Source organism: Triticum aestivum, chromosome 1D (assembly GCF_018294505.1).
Source record: "Triticum aestivum cultivar Chinese Spring chromosome 1D, IWGSC CS RefSeq v2.1, whole genome shotgun sequence".
NCBI classification, from domain to species: Eukaryota; Viridiplantae; Streptophyta; class Magnoliopsida; order Poales; family Poaceae; genus Triticum; species Triticum aestivum.
In genome coordinates this window covers 50,933,796-50,950,341 of record NC_057796.1, presented here as the reverse complement: position 1 = coordinate 50,950,341, position 16,546 = coordinate 50,933,796, and the positions used below count along the sequence as shown (strand labels likewise).

Below are 16,546 nucleotides of genomic sequence, written 5' to 3'. Positions count from 1 at the left end.
AAAACACGTGTAAAAAATATATAGAGAAAAAAAACACGTGTAAAAAATATATAGAGAAAAAACACGTGTAAAAAATATATAGAGAAAAAAATACGTGTAAAAATATATAAAGGAAAAAACACGTGTAAAAAATATATAGAGAAAAAACACGTGTAAACATATAGAGAAAAAACACGTAAAAAATATATAGAGAAAAAAACACGTGTAAAAAATATATAGAGAAAAAAAGGTTATTTGACCAGAGTGGGATTTGAACCCACGCCCTTTCGGACCAGAGCCTTAATCTGGCGCCTTAGACCAACTCGGCCATCTGATCTGTTATGCTGTTTTGTGATCTTTATATATACATTTAAATAAAGCTCGAGACGTTTTGCTCCTTAAAACATGGCTGGAAGAAAATTTTCAAACATGACTGCTCTCCCATGACCCTAAAAAAAAGGTCTTCCCTATTCCACGGCCCGATCCGTAATTGTTGAATATCTTGCTATTTCCCACTACTTAGAAATCCAGGGCAAATACATACATTGGACGTGATCCAACAGAATGTTATTATTTTTCACAACATATTCGCTCCTTTAGCAAGTTTCCTTTCAGTGTGTAAAATAATCCTGGATCATGTACAATAGGATGTCAATGTTATTATTCTAGCATAAGAACTGATGGGGGATGCAACATGCAAGTCTCCTATGACCAAGTTACATGAAGATAGTATGGTTATTCAATCTACGTTCTAGAATTATTTTGTTTTGTCAAAAAAATGCAGCAGTGGTCTTGCTTGCTGGCGGTGGGTGGGGGTGGGGGGTGGGGGGGTTGCACATAAAGCGAGAAAAGAATCTCTTAAGTTCAAAACTCTGCCTAACAAAATAGTTGGCTAACACAACAACTTACAAAATCATAAGCATTCTATCTACTCTTTCGTGGTGACAAGAATTCGGTCAACATTAGTTGAATTCGGGCAACATTAGGAGACGAGAAATTCTCTTAAAGAACCATTTCTTGTTAGATCCTCTTGGATCGGGTAGGCTAGAATTCCGGCAACAGTGGTGATAGGGATTACCTTCTCCTTTGCCTGAAGAGCTGCCGCCGGTGGCCATGGTGGGATGGTGGCGGCTGCGGTGGCAGAGAGTGGGTGAAGTGGTGACGGTGCTTCCCGTCAGCACTGCACTAACCCTAGATCGGTAGGGATGTAGGTGGGGTGTACGGCGTTGCGACGAACCTCGTATTCCGAGCCGCCGACCCCACCTCTTTATATATAGTGCAGGTGACAGGGGCCCGTCAACCATAGTGGGTTGAGCGCCCCCGATCAGGGCGCGGATCTAAGGGCCCGGTGGGCCGTTGGGCCCACACGGTGGAGATCATCCTAACATTCTCCCCCTTGATCTCAACTTTTATTTTGACCTTATACTTTTACTTTACTCGTTTCATAACAGATCAGTACATAGAACATGTTTCATCGTCACAGCTCAATTGCCGATAGAATCAGACAGCCACAACGTACCTCTCAGTTTTGAAACAAATTCTTTAACCTTGGGCCCTTTTATTGTCCGGAAATTGTAGACTATACCATAAAAAACCCATGTCGACTGTGTGTTCTCCAAACACACTGGTCGGTAAGCCTTTAATAAGCAGATCTGCAAAAACTTGTTTGTTGCTTTTATGCTCCAAGCATTTCAACATAATTCCGGACTTTTCTCCTTAACAACGTACAACTTTGTGTCAATGTGTTTGGCACCACACTTGACTCGTTGTCATAGGAGTGAATTACTTAAATGGTTATCGCTGCTGTCAACTCCGGGTACAGGTTTCCATAACGATTTTGCCTGTCCCTCAGCCTCATATCATGCTATACTTTATATGTGCATCACATTGATGATAAATGATTCATTCTATAGAGTTCTTCCACACAAAAACTCCTAATGTGAAGGTCAACGACAATTGTGGATTTCGCTGTACATTTCACAAGTTTTTATTATTGTACTCACAACCTTTTGAGAGCACTTGTTTCTTTCAGCATGAGGCCGATATCTTTGACTCCATTCCATCAGTTTAAATATGTACTGGACATTGCCAAAACAACCCGGATATATGAACTATGTCACGGTAATGTTACACTTTTGCATTCATAAAGCTTCCAACAGCTGAAGCATATGTTACCATATTCTTTTGGTCTATTTCACATTGACTCTTGGAACACTAAAGTTCCCAAAATCATTACCCTTTACTATAAGAACAGGCGTAGGTTTTCTCACATGCATACTTTAGAGACTTTTCAAAGTATGCTCATGCGACACTCCTAATACCCCTTTCTTTTTTCTTGGTGAATCTCAATAATTATAACGAGAGTCACTCTACTGAGAACATTCTTTTGAACTTTGAGAACAAGAACTTCTTTTCTCCTGCTGCAGTAGATTGACATCATCATTAGCAAGTAGAACGTCATGCACATGCACAGGATTAGGAAATAAATTTCCCGTTCTATAACTTTGCATGAATACAATTGTCTTCTCATTTTCTTTAACCCAAAAAACATCTGATTCTTCTAACTTTAAATGCCACTGTCTAGAGACTTGCTCTAGTCCACAAAAGACTTCTTGAAGAAGTATCCCTTGTGTTCTTTACTTTCATCTGATGTAACTCAGATCATGATGTCGATCATGATGTGCCACTAACAGGCAAATTGATCCTATAGTCTTTCATCTCCAAGAAGCAATAGGTATTACAGGACCTGTATCACAAGATCCATGTTTACTCATTCCTCCTTTATGGAGCTAACAACAGGTGTTGTATAAGTCATACAACATGCTCCCCCAGATACAATCTATTCGAGTCTTAGGTATTTTCATACCATGCTCCCCCAGATTACTCCATCTTTACTAAAAATGGCGTATCTTTAAACTTTATTATTTGGGTTTATTCTGTTAAAACTTTCTTCTTTATGGCACTTTAAGCACCGTCTTAGTATTCCTTAGTCTGCTTTCGAAACTGTAAAAGATCCAGGAATACATCTATTTCTTTTCTTTAGGGGTATTATTATGATCGTCGTACTCCCCCAGATTTTCACATTCTTCATTAATGGATATTTCATATTTCTTTCTCCCCCTCGAAATGTGGCAAGAACTTTTCTGCCACAATTTCGAAAAACCATTCACAACTCTTGTGAATTGAGGAAACTTTGAGTATCTACTTCATGTATCTGATTACTTCATATGTAATGAAGTTATCTGTTAACGGTATGGGAGTACTATTTCCTATTCCTCATTCCATTTCAGAAACTCAAAATAGTTCTTTATCATTAGTACTTTTGCAAGTCACACTTGCATATCATTCTTATCTTTAGGTTCGTCTGTAACTTTTATTCTCTTTGGATTTATTGAGTGCTTAATGACCGTTGCACATAAGGTGTACGGTTGATACTAGGAAAGCATAATAGCTACTCCATACTTTTCTCCCAGAGTGGGACACATTAAACGCACATGAGTCATCATATCTTTCTCCTGTCACACAGGATAAGTCTTAGCCAAAATTTCTCCTGACGTATAGGATTTTTGACATAATACTATGTCAACTTTACCCAGTTACGCAGGTATTTTCCCAAACTTTCCCCGCCATGCGGGTTTTATCATAATCCTCTTTTCCCGCTATGCGGGTAATTCCCTGTAAGGAACATAAATGCCAGAATTGGCTCTTTTGACTGCATATGCAATCATGAAATTCAGAAATAAATCCGAACGCTCTTTGACACACATGCTTAATCCGACGTTGGTCAAATTAAACACGCATGTTGCTTGTTTCATCTCAAATCGTGTTGACTGAAAAATCTTCTTCATATAGAATACATGAAAGACATTCGTCAACCAAGACTCTCAATGATCTATTTGTTTTCTTTTCTTGGATTAATATCCAAGAATTCTTTTCTTTTGAAGCCATTCTTTAGAGAGAACATACTCCCTCACATTATGACCTTTCTTGGTCATCTTTCGGGTAACAAGTACCCAGCCATTCGCTTTCACGAATGAAAGCATGGAAAACTTTTAGTCTGAGAAAACTTAGCCAATAATCAACAATAATGAGCATAAAAAATAACCCTACGTTGGTCTGGTTAAAAAATATGCACATTAAACTTTTTAAAACTTTCTTTTTATACTCTAAATCACTGTTGTGGTAGAATTAGAATAAAACTCGTTCTTCTACATTAATTCCATATCACCGTTGGGCGGAAATGGAAATAATGCATATAACTCATAAACAGTGTGATGATAGTATTTCTATTAAACAACTTTGCTAAGAAATAATCATCATCATCAACTTTATTGCAGCGGAAACAAGAAATATGCATTTCTCTAGTTCAAGAGCATTTCTTCATCTTTAACAGTTCTCTGAAAATTGATCACTTTGACACAAAATTTATCAGAGTTTAAGCTTTGAACATAAGACTCATAGAATTATAGTATTGTTATCATCAACGTTAGTCAGAAAATAACAATACCATATTTTAACTTTAAAACAAATATCTTTCTTTTGTCATAGCGGAAACTATCTGCATCTTATTTCTCCCACAAGGGAAAAACAATGCTAAAAACAGTTCTTCCAATTAAATTTTCCCGTTGGTTCCAATTTAATTGGAGGATAAAACATTTACCATGCAGCGAAAACTTTACAATATTCTATTCAGAAACAATTCTGTACTCTTTTACTCGCTAAGCAATTTTAACCGGTTGGTTCAAAAATGCATTCGAGAAGCAACATTTTAATCTTTTACTTTAACATGATCTTAAAAACTTAATTCTATGTAAACTTTTATTTTCTTGGTAAAAGAGCACTATGAATTATTTACGCAGCGGAAAATCATGAATAGAAATACATGAACTTTTAATTCTTTACAGAAACTTTTCTTTGACAAAATAAAAAAAATCATGAATTTTATTATTTTATTAATAAAATTCATAAACATTTCCTTTTCAGAAAATTTTCATTCACAGCAACTTTTTCTGTTTACTTTGCTATTTCCTAAACAAAAAATTTCGTTGGAAAATGATTAAAAGGAACGCCGACGGGCCTCTTTGCTAGCACAGCCCGTCCCACGGCCTGCAACGCACGCCCCGCAGCGGAAGCCAGCCGGCCCATGGCCTGCTCGGCGCGTCGCGCCTTGCAAGCCAGCCTGGCCTCGTCCTGGTCCGCCACCACTTTCGGCCCAAACGGCCCAGTGCTGCGCTAGGGATTTGATCTGGACCATCCATGGAAATCCAACGGCCATCCGTGCGATTCGCTGGATCAAAATTCCTCGATCGATCCTCCCGACCGAAACCCTAGCCATTTCTGTTTTTCCTCCGTCTCTTTTCTTCTCTGTCCCGTGCGACGGCGGAGAAGAGAGCTTCGCCCCCGGCCGCCGGCGACAGCGTCGAGCGCCACCACGCCGCGCCAGGGCGCCGGCGACGGCAACGTCCACCGCGTCGCGCCGCGCTTTCTTTCTCCTTCTTCGCTCTCTCTCCCGCGGCGGTGGAGCTCCTCCAGCGGTCCAGCCGTTTCGCCGGCGAGCACCACCTCTTCTTCCCTTTCCCCCTTCTTTCTTCCTCCACCCACGCCTCCTTCAACAGAGAGAGACGCGGTGGAGCCCTTTTCTGCTCCCCTGCTCGGTGCAGCGGGATGGGGTTCCGGCGGCCGGCAGCGACAACGTCGTGCCACCGCGCCGCGCGAGCTCTTTCCCTTCCCTCTTTTCCTTTCTGTAACAGAGAGGGAGTGAGACGCGTGGTCCGCCCTTCTGTGCTCCCCCTGCCCGCGGCGATGGCAGAGCAGTCCTGCAGTGGCGCCGTTGCCATCCCCCTCGCCGGTTGCGCGTTCCCCGTGTGGTGAGCGCGCCGCCGTCGAGCGGTTTGGCCGCGGTGCCCCTTTGCCCTGATGGGGTCTGTTCTTTTGGCAGTGATGAAGGCGTGGTGCCCCCACTGCCCATGTTCTTCTTCTGAATGGCTCGGCATGCCGATTCCCATCCGGATCGAGAGGAACGGCGCGGCCATGACGGCGGCGCTACTTTCTCTGTTGAGGAATTTTTCTTTGCCCTGTCTAGGTTTCTTGGGGGGAGGGAGGGATTACCGAAAATCTTAGCCTTACATGGTCTGATACCATTGTTAGATCCTCTTGGATCGGGTAGGCTAGAATTCCGGCAACAGTGGTGATAGGGATTACCTTCTCCTTTGCCTGAAGAGCTGCCGCCGGTGGCCATGGTGGGATGGTGGCGGCTGCGGTGGCAGAGAGTGGGTGAAGTGGTGACGGTGCTTCCCGTCAGCACTGCACTAACCCTACATCGGTAGGGATGTAGGTGGGGTTACGGCGTTGCGACGAACCTCGTATTCCGAGCCGCCGACCCCACCTCTTTATATATAGTGCAGGTGACAGGGGCCCGTCAACCATAGTGGGTTGAGCGCCCCCGATCAGGGCGCGGATCTAAGGGCCCGGTGGGCCGTTGGGCCCACACGGTGGAGATCATCCTAACATTTCTCTCCCATCAATTAAAACTTACTCGTAGTTGTTATTACAAAAGGGGGGCAGATCGATGTGTCCTATTATAACAAAAAGCTCTAGTCTAGCACAACATTCCTTGATGCTCTATTGTGGATTTGTGCAAGTCTTTCGGACCTAAACTAATCCTTCATATTACCCTTTAAAAGACCGTGAGGTTCGAAAAAATCGATGTCTCCTACAGTATGATGAATCTGTACAACGGCTTACTGCTTTGATATATACTTGCATGAGAAAAAGCTTGCGCCAACCCGTGGCATGCCATTGCCACGGAATGTTTCTACAGCGTGAATGTGTATCCCTCTGGACACATCTTCTGTTTCCCTTTATTGAGGGTGGTTGGGTCGTCGTCGTCCTCCGTTGCTTCCCACCGTACCAGATAGCCGTCCCACGAAGAGCTAACGAGCGTCGGGAGGTGCGGGTGCCAGGAACAATCTCTGACAATCGATTCATGCCATTTGAGTGTTTCGACAACGTTTCCAGTGGCCTGCAAGCCAAGCAGGGACATAGCAACTTTAAGATGGCAATTAGAAATTGGAACTATGCATACAAGACCCTTTGAAATACTTTGAGGTTAAACCTGGCTATACCAAGGCATCGAACAGCACAGCTTATACTATAATCTACAGAATCATGATATTATTCAGGTTCATAATTTGTTACTTCAGGGCCATACTTATAGATAGTCAGAATGTCATAATTACAGTTAAAACCTGCAGCATATGATCTATTCACCGACATGGACATAATACATAACTCTTTTACCTAAAATTTCCTTGACTAGCTTATTATCCCAATTAACACAACATTTCACTCATTCTAAAAAATATTCATAAGTTGATCAATGTTGGCTAAGCACCAACAGTATAATAGAACCCCAAATTTCGAACCTCCTAATATAACAAAAGAGTTTTTTATGAAGTTTGTATACGGAAAGCTTTTATGATTTAAAAACAATTTGAGGATTTTTTAATCCTCAATTTTATGTTCAGGTTTTGCTGACACAGTTGTGTACAAGTGTACATGATTCCATCTACTACAACTATGATATCTACCTTTCATAGTATGTCATCCACTTTCTATCAAATGGGAGTGCTCACCCATGTGGACACAAAACCACCAGGATTTGCAAATAGTAGAATCATATTTAAAAAGGGCAATTTAAGGAAGCATCTAAGGCTCATACCACATCATAAATATAGACACATTGGTCACTGGATCCTGTGTATATGTACCTCTGACCTGTGCTGCAACAAATAACAAGGTGACAAACAATATTACTGAATAAAACAAAACAACCATAACTTGTAGCAGTATAAACCGTTGCATGATATGATGAATTGATGATAGTATTCTATTATGCCACTCCTCCTACAACCACAAGCTTTTACCTATGTGAAAACGAAAAGCAGCATTTTGTGCCATACTCCCTCCGTCCGAAAAAACTTGTCCCAAGCTAGTCCCTCAAATGGATGTATCTAGCACTAACTTGATGCTAGATACATCCATAGTTAGTGCTAGATACATTCATTTAAGGGACAAGTTTTTTCGGATGGAGGGAGTACATTTAAAGAAAGGACAGACCTAGTGCTAGAAGCTCCCACACCAGTTGGGATCTGGGAAAGGATTCAGGTGTTTGTAGAAAGATGATTTACATGCTTTTGCCCCTATTGCACTAAAAAGCCAATTTAGATAGCCTACAGCAGGAAGGATTTTCAGATGTTTGTAGAAAGATTTATGTGATGCAGCAGCGAGTGAAAGAAAACACTCAAATTGAGTTGAAGTAAAACAATCACAAGTTCACAACTAACCTGTGCATTGGGGAAAAGTGACAACGGATAAGTGTGCGCAACACCGAATGGCCTCTGAATGTGGCTAGCGATTGATCATATGGATGCTTCAAAAATCGGGCTTCTGATGGATAGGTCATCCATCTGTAATCCCATTCGTATGCTTTCGGTGTGCAGCTGAGAAAACAGTTGTACGAAAAGTTAGAATAAAACGGGGAAATAGATCTTGGGATTATAAATAACCTTATGAGTTCACATAGGATAAATATAAAGCCATGAACATACTAAAAAGCCAGAGAAAATGACAAAAAAAAAACATTTGTTCCATAATGTCGAAAATATTAATTACCACCATAGTCCATAAACCCTAGAAATCCTGAATTAATATTATCAACACCCCAGCAAGTGGGCCACTAAAGTTAATTATGGCTCCTCTGCAAGTATTTCTGGTATGGAAAAACATGTTCATAGAGGACAGGAAAAACTCGATATATTCTATTAGCTCCACTCAATACATATAATTCGGCACAGTTCACTTTTGCCAGAGTTGATCATCTGAATGAACATTCTGAGTTTGCCTTCCTACTCGCCTACAACGTAATAATCATTTTCAAGTATAAACAAATCTCAGTACTTCTAGAAATGACCATGTAAAACAAGTTTTGGTAGTTACTCCTTCGTAGCCGAGGACAATTTTCTGATATCCCATAGTTTAATAGTCTGATCCTTGCAGTTGGAGATGAAATAATGCCCGTCTCCACGGCTATCAATAAATGTAACTCCATCTAAATGACCTGCCAAAACACCTACTGGTTTCGTTCTCTTGTGGCAGCGCCTATCCCACACCTGAAGATTGTAAAACATTGTCTAACAAGTCAATCCTCCGTGAATAATGATTAAATGAGAACGTTATTAGATACTCTAAAGGCTCTTCAGGTTTTCATTGATTTCACATTTCCTAGGCAGATCAAAAAAGGAATCATGTGTTCAGATAAATCATGTTGGAGTTTGCACTCAGCAAAGAAAATTACATTAGATATCACATGCAGTAATCACTGATATACACTGCTACATTGCCGATAAGTTTTTGAACTCACTAATGTTTCAGATTGTTGGTATAATTAGCCAGCTACATGTGCTAGATAACTTCTTCTCTACTGAACCAGTGAGATGTATCTTTTGAAATGGGTTTTGAATAATATATAATCAGGTTCAAAGAAATTAGCTCACCTTACAGAGGCTATCATCACTTCCGGAGTACAAGACATCACTAGATTCATCAGCGAACGTGACCGCATTAACATCAGCCTTTAAAAACCAATGGAATTGAAAATAAGATTTCCAGAAACCAAACATAACTCTTTTGTATAGAACATTGGGTACTCAAGAAAATAAATACATATTGTTCATTCCGAAACTATGATAGATCCGGCAACATTAGATATGCACATGGGCAACATGTGTTGTACTGCACAACTTGCGAATAGACCCAACCACTGTCACGTCCCGTAACCACTATTCCAGTAGTGTAGCATTGTTCAGCTGCTTTAAACTGAAACTGCATAAACATCTATTCATGTATCCGTAGGCCAAATACTGCAGGTCCGAAGGAGACAACTTCCAGCCTGCACAGGACTACCAACACAGCTGCTGCTTCAGCTGACGTAGTGATTGGTTTTACTGAGAGTTATATATTTACTTGCCACCTAATCTACTTCAGACTTAGCGGTTCTAACATTTACAGTGTTTTCTTTCACCATATACCATCACCCTGCAATTCTGCAGAAAGCCAAACACCTTGAATAGTGATGGCACGCCACAAACTGTTTGACATTTTCCTTTTGGCTTCTGGTTTGGAAATACCTCTTAGAGGCATTAGGTGTTTATGTGATACTACACTACACTGTGAGACTCCTACAAACACAAATTTTATTTCAGTTCAGTACTCTACAAAGCACAGCTTCTAGCATGCTATCAGTATCTATCCAAACTGCTATGCTTAAAGCACCACCAAGAACTATTGCTTGCTGTGGTTCATTACTTCAATCTGCTTCATGTGGATGATTACTTCAGTCATAATGAACCATTAGAGGATGCAGTACAAAAGCATGTAGAATATGCAATGTAAGTGCTTTTTTTACTAATAATGTAAGTGCATTTCTATTAGCAGCAGACTAAAATCGTACAAACTCCTTTAATTTTCTTTGCATGCAAACAGTAACAATGTTCACATTAGATACTTGAAATGATTTTAAAAGTACATACAAATATGACCTAAGCAGATATGTCTATCACCAAACAGTGTTGTGTACATTGTAAGGACAGGTTATGGAAAGAACAAAAGAAAGAGTGCATTTGACTTTCATACCACATGAGCCTGAATTCGCTCTGTCACTTTGTTTGCTCCAAGATCATAAATACATATTGACTCATTGCTGTTTCCAACAGCAATTTCACGGCCATCTTTTGAAAACTTTATTGAAAATATTCCAAAGGAGGATTCATCGTCAGCAGCAGAAAAATTCAAACCCTCATGAATGTCCTGCATTATGATAAATAAAATGAATGTTTGTAAAGAAAACAGCATATTGCGAAAAAAAACTGGTCAAAATAAATGTTATAAGCATTTCTTTTTTGCCAAAGTAAAGCACATTCATTTGGCAATCATGCAAATGGCAGGCAGGATGTGTCGAGTATCTTCTTCATTTACATTCGTACAACAATGGTACCAGAAATGGCAGGCTTGATATCCTCAGAGTACTATTTTGTAGGAGAACTAAAAGATAGACAGACATCCAATAGCGCTTGAATTTCCTGACAGGGAGGGTCAGTGGCAGCATACTAGATAATCCTCCATCTCCTTATGTTAGGATTTGATGAGTTTCCTTGTAGAGATCTTTCCAAGTTGTTAGTGTTCTTAGGCTTCAAATTGATGCTTCTATCTAGAGTTTTGTATGCGGGCTATATAACGTATTAATGCCTGCCCTAGTTTATTACCAGTTAAGCAAGAAATAACGTATTACTCCCTCTGTAACTTAATACAAGACGTTTTTTGACACTTATCTCCCAGTCTATTCTTTTACCTATCCTACTAATGCAGCTCTGCAGAGCTATCAGCCCTGGACTGCCATCGAGCACAGCACAGTAAACTTATGCTCCGGATTCAGGGTTTATACCAGGAATACAACTATTTTATCCAAAAATTAATTCTCAAAGAGGAAAACATGGATATTTAATCCAAAAGATATATTTTCATGAACATGCTTATGACAATTGTTGAACAGGAATTATCATAGAACAAACAGTATGCGATTCGGTTATCTAGAGGTAGACTTGGCCATATTGTAATTTAGAGAAGAGGACATACTGTACTATTAGCATGTGACTGCTTCAGAGCATTCTGAACATTTACTATGTGAACAGTAGGGGACAAACTGGAATATGCCTGCAAAACAGATCAATAGCACTTTAGGGTATAAAACAAATATGTGCATGAACTTAAACTATCATCAAGTCTAGTTCATAAAGTCAATGACAGAGCTAAGAATTATTTGCCAAAAATGATGGTTGATGGATGGAATTTTTACAAGTATTTCTAAAATGGTGAAAAAGAATTGAAAATATATTATTAGTGAAGTTGCCAAGAAAAGCAAGTCTACCTGCCTTTTACTCAGGTCTAAAAGTTTTCCTATATTATAGAATGTATAGAAACAGAAGGGGAGCCTTAGCGCAGTGGTAAAGCTACTGCCTTGTGACCATGAGGTCACCGGGCTGCCCTTTTTTATATAGAATGTATAGAAACAGACAGGGAAGTATCTAAAATATCAACAAGATAAGCAACGATTTTCTCTGATGAAATACATGAACAGCAGGAAATAATTAACTCCCTCCGATCCATATTAATTGTCGCAGCTTTAGTACAACTTGAGTACAAAGTTGTACTAAATCGGTGACAATTAATTTGGATCGGAGGGAGTATCAATTATTTCCCCATCTCTTTTAGTTAACTATCAGAACGTGAGCAGTCAACCCTTCAAAACTTTGAACACTAATACGCTAATACATACAGAAGTATTAGGATTTCTCAACTGTAAGCACTATTACCAGATTTGTCAGAATAAAATAATTTCATCTCGTCATATGTTAAAAATATTTCTAATAACGTTTCAATAAAATAATAATAGCCAAAGTTATATATTGGAGACAAATAACAAGCAAGATATGAGGGAGGTGGTAACATTTTTTGGAGAAAATAAGCCTATGATTGGTTACTGTTATTGATCTGACTGACAAAATAACGACTGGGTCAAATGATCTAATAACTTATTATTGTGCATAGGGTGCACAAAGTGTAGCTCATGAGGCTGAAATGCTAATGCAGCTGCAAATTCTATGGCACTGAACATATGAAACACTACCATTTTATTACAAACTATTCGATGGCTATAAACAAAGGGTCAATCTCTTGATATGAGGAAGGAGAAAGGAGCGCTAGCTCAGTGGCTGCAGTTCAAGGTGCTGAACCCGCTCATCCGCGTTCGAGTCCGCTATGCGGACTCCACTGGGGTGCTATCCGTTTGCGGAGAGGCCTCACTTCTATCTAACAGCGGACAGTTAAATGGAGGGATCCTTCTGCCTTTACCAAACATTTTTTATATGAGGAAACAAAGAACAAAATAGATGCTGAAAAAATCATCCGACCAGTTTGATGTAAAATTCATCGAAGTGACTTGAAGTCTGACACACTGCACAGAGTATTTTGTATGGCAATGGGCATAATACGGACAGTGCGTAAAAGTACATCCAGGCAAGCATGTAAACATGCTTATGGGTTGTCCAGGAGAAAAACAAGTTAAACAGAAACTAAAATAGAGTAAAAAACATGTACAGGGTTACAACAAAACCAAATAAGAAATGCGTAAGAGGTTTACTAGGTATTGTTGATCAGGTGAGAGAGCAATATCTGATACTGTCCACCGAAGACTTTTGCAGGTTATATCCTTGTGGATCTTCCATTTTTTGTCAGCGTTATAGATTCTGATCCGGCCTCCCTGATTACATTTTCGCATCAAAGATTGTTAAACAACAAAGAAGCGGTAAACATATATAACCATATGAAGTAAATTCTTCTGCATAATATCATAATAATCACATACCCGAAACCCAGCAATTAGTAGAGAACCATCCGAAGAGAACTGTGAGATGTATGCAGCGCAGTCCATGTTATCAACACACCACGGGCCTCTTACTGGTAGGTGTTTGCGAAGAGCATAAGAGCAATCGGCTGAAGAGAATCTACCAAATCCGGAGCGATTGGATTCTCTTGATGACAACAGGTTGAATGTAGAGATATGGCTCTTGCCAGCATGAAGGCATGCACGAGTTCTCTCACTTGGCTCTGATTTAAGCCTAGTAAGATGGGAAACCTCCTCATCAATGACGAACACTTCATTAGCAACTGCAGGACTGTCTTGCTCTTGTTGAGATGGTCCTCCATGACACGTCTTCCGTTTGGAGCACATGTTTGGCCACTGACTTAGTCAATACTATTTAAGAAACCATTGGTCACTTCTCAAGCATAACCAATGATCCTTCCATTGCTAGATATCCACAGAATACCTATGCTTAAATAACGCAATTGACATATCACAAAAACAGTCTGTATGTGAAAGATAATCAAGTTTGTATGCAAAAGGCATAGCTATTTCTTATTCCTAATTATCCATAGATAAAATTCCAAAAAGGTGTCATACGCAGAAGTTGATAACAGTAGAGCTTTATAGAGGATTGACAGTTAAGGTAGAGTTTGGAGGCAAGCCGGCCTACTCAGAGGGGATCTTGACGGTTTCTTTGCAGGAATAGCAATGTGGGTAGTGCATTAGTAGTATGTGTTACATGTGGAGTGGATGTGGATGGAGGAATCCGTGTAACTAAATTTGTAACTGTGTGGAGTTTTGGGATATCTTTCCCCTCCTTTAAAAAATGATTATATAGTTTATTCTAGATACATCACTTTTTAAAGGGGGAGCATAAAGTGCCAATTAGCTCAGTAACTCCTAACGTGGTCATGATAATAACACAGCAAATGAGAAACAGTGCTAAAAGACACTGCACTGCAAAACAAGTGACATTGGAAATGGCACTTACACACTGAAAGATGATAAAAAAGATAACCCCTAAACCGTATCAACTGATGATAGAGGGTGAGTGGTAAAGGGATTTAAAGCATTTTTTTTTTGTCGAACAAGCATCAAAATGTGTCATTTTGTACTAGGAGGAAAACGCCAAGAAAGCAGAAATAACAAAGCTTAAACAACAGCCAACTAGCTAAGCGCAAGACTAGGCCAAAACTGAGGCAAAGGCAGCTGCTGTCACCACCATGGCTGAAGCCACAGCACCTGACTTTTCAGGCGGCATTGTAGCACTACACCAGCAAAGATGGCCTGTGGAAGAAACATGTATCATACATTTCCAAAGACCTAGCGTCGTAAATTGGTGTTGCTGGGCTGATTTCCCCAAAAGAAACCAAATCTGGTGTCCGAGTAACAGGACGACTATCACTGTATCTGTTCAGACGGAAACTCATTATGTGAAAAAGAATTAAATTCTAGCATTCACCTCCAAATGATGATTTTAACGTGGACACAGGCTTGTAATCCAGCTTTCCAGGCAATTCCAACAAGGCCAGTATAGCTGATCTCCACAGGCTTGGACACTTCTACAGCCAGTCATTCCCTACAAAATTTACAAACAATTTAGTCATCTACAAAAAAAAGGAGAGATGTGCCTGTCCTTATTCTTCTTATGGTTGTGAGAGTGGCATTAGGTTCTCAAGTTGATGAAGAGGCAACAGTAACCACTATTCCAGTGATGCGTATTAACAGCCTAATTTGTAAGGGAAGCATTAGAAGCATAATAACCACTGTAAACTAGTGGAATCAAAACTAAACAATTGGAAGACAGCCTCAGTGATGAGAACCGCCGTTTTATAGTAACTAACCAACAGGAGTGACAGGCACCGAGTCAATAAATGGGCAAATGCCTTAAAGCTACTAAACTAAACTGGCAGAGAATATTCTCTGAAATTCTAGTTCAATAGATACTCATGGGAGAAGACAAGAATTTCCCAGAGGTGGGCGTGAGTCAGAACGTAACTCTTTGCTCGTTTAGAAAGAGCTGGTCATAAAGGCCTACTAAAAAACCATCCTCGAAAGCAACAGTTTTGTTAGACGAAAAGAGCGACGTATTTCAAGACAACAAGTTCCTGAGTCACAGAATGGGATAAAACAAGTGCATGCCCAGGCCGCCACCCAGGCTTGACTTGCCCCGGTGGGGTGTTTTTATGGCAGTTTCTTTTTAATAGAAAATGCCATGGGTACGAGTGCCCATTGGTCGGGTTTTTTAGAATGGGACAGAACACGAAATGGTCTGGACCTGAGTATACAGTTTTTAGCATCAAGCGCACCGCACTTGCACCAGAACATCCGACGCCACGAAGAACTAGTCCCCATATATAGTTGCAAGCATAAACATACATCAAGCACAAGGGCACCGGGATCACCGAACGAACCAACTGCCATGAGCTGCCTAACAAACAGCCAAACTGAATCAAATCCCCTTCTCGACGTTTTCCTAGATAAGAAAATTGCCACAAGCAAGCAAGAAACCTAAACACTTGGTTAGCATCCAAGAAACAGCTCACGTGGGATGTCTGGAAGAAACCCCGTCCCATAGGCAAAACAACAAACACATGGTGCTCACCCCAAGAAAAACCAACCCCGGGATGAAACCAGACCCATCAACCAGCCCAAAATTACCAGAAAAACGTCCCTTAATCCGTATTCACCCAGCAACAGATTTCAGGCGCATGCGCTTCTCTGATGAATTGCCTGCCCTCAACACAGCAAAGCCCAACATGTATCAACCGAAAGTACAAGAAAGATAACGCAGCAAGGCCTCTCGATTCGCCACGATCCATTCCTGGCTAGCAGCAAGTAGAGGAGAAATCGGGATGGGAGAGGAAATCCGTACCAGGTGTCAGAGGAGGCGTGCGGCTCGTGTCTCCTGCGACGGCCAGCGGAAATGCGGGGAAGGGGAGAAGAAGAAGAAGAAGGAGGAGGAAGGAAGGAAGGTTTTTAATGAATAAAATACTGCAACGTGAAGGGGGTGCGCGCAAAACATAAACTAGGACTACCTGGCGGGTCAATGACGCGTGGGGCCACGGAACGGCCACGGGCGTGGAG

General features: G+C 40.6%; 1 protein-coding gene and 1 non-coding gene across 4 annotated transcripts; both read right to left on the bottom strand.

Moving 5' to 3' along the window:
- Window positions 1-235: 235 nt before the first annotated feature.
- TRNAL-AAG (transfer RNA leucine (anticodon AAG)) lies at window positions 236-316 on the bottom strand. Its single transcript has one exon. It is a non-coding gene; the product is annotated as a tRNA-Leu (tRNA).
- A 6,161-nt stretch (window positions 317-6,477) lies between these two features.
- On the bottom strand, window positions 6,478-16,450 carry LOC123180213 (LEC14B protein). 3 transcript variants are annotated; one of them, XM_044592191.1, is made up of 11 exons: window positions 16,335-16,450; window positions 14,922-15,038; window positions 13,460-13,927; window positions 13,235-13,354; window positions 11,671-11,748; window positions 10,672-10,845; window positions 9,534-9,611; window positions 8,977-9,149; window positions 8,325-8,480; window positions 7,700-7,760; window positions 6,478-7,000 (listed from the first exon to the last, which is right to left on the bottom strand). In XM_044592191.1, exons 3-11 carry the CDS (start codon window positions 13,823-13,825, stop codon window positions 6,794-6,796), a joined length of 1,413 nt encoding a protein of 470 aa, XP_044448126.1. In that variant the 5' UTR covers window positions 13,826-13,927; window positions 14,922-15,038; window positions 16,335-16,450; the 3' UTR covers window positions 6,478-6,793. The 3 variants fall into 3 exon arrangements, with proteins under 3 accessions (XP_044448126.1, XP_044448125.1, XP_044448127.1); XM_044592190.1 differs by having other exon boundaries at window positions 13,460-13,922; XM_044592192.1 differs by having other exon boundaries at window positions 7,700-7,755; window positions 13,460-13,922.
- Window positions 16,451-16,546: the final 96 nt, after the last annotated feature.

Bases quoted from the DNA above. Each gene is read 5' to 3' on its own strand.
- LOC123180213 (XM_044592191.1), bottom strand. From the start codon at position 13,825: ATGTGCTCCAAACGGAAGACGTGTCATGGAGGACCATCTCAACAAGAG. The intron at 13,355-13,459 runs GTATGTGATTAT...AAATGTAATCAG, and splicing joins TACTAATTGCTGGGTTTCGG to GGAGGCCGGATCAGAATCTA. The intron at 7,761-8,324 runs GTTAGTTGTGAA...TATTTGTTGCAG, and splicing joins CACTTTTCCCCAATGCACAG to CACAGGTCAGAGGTACATAT.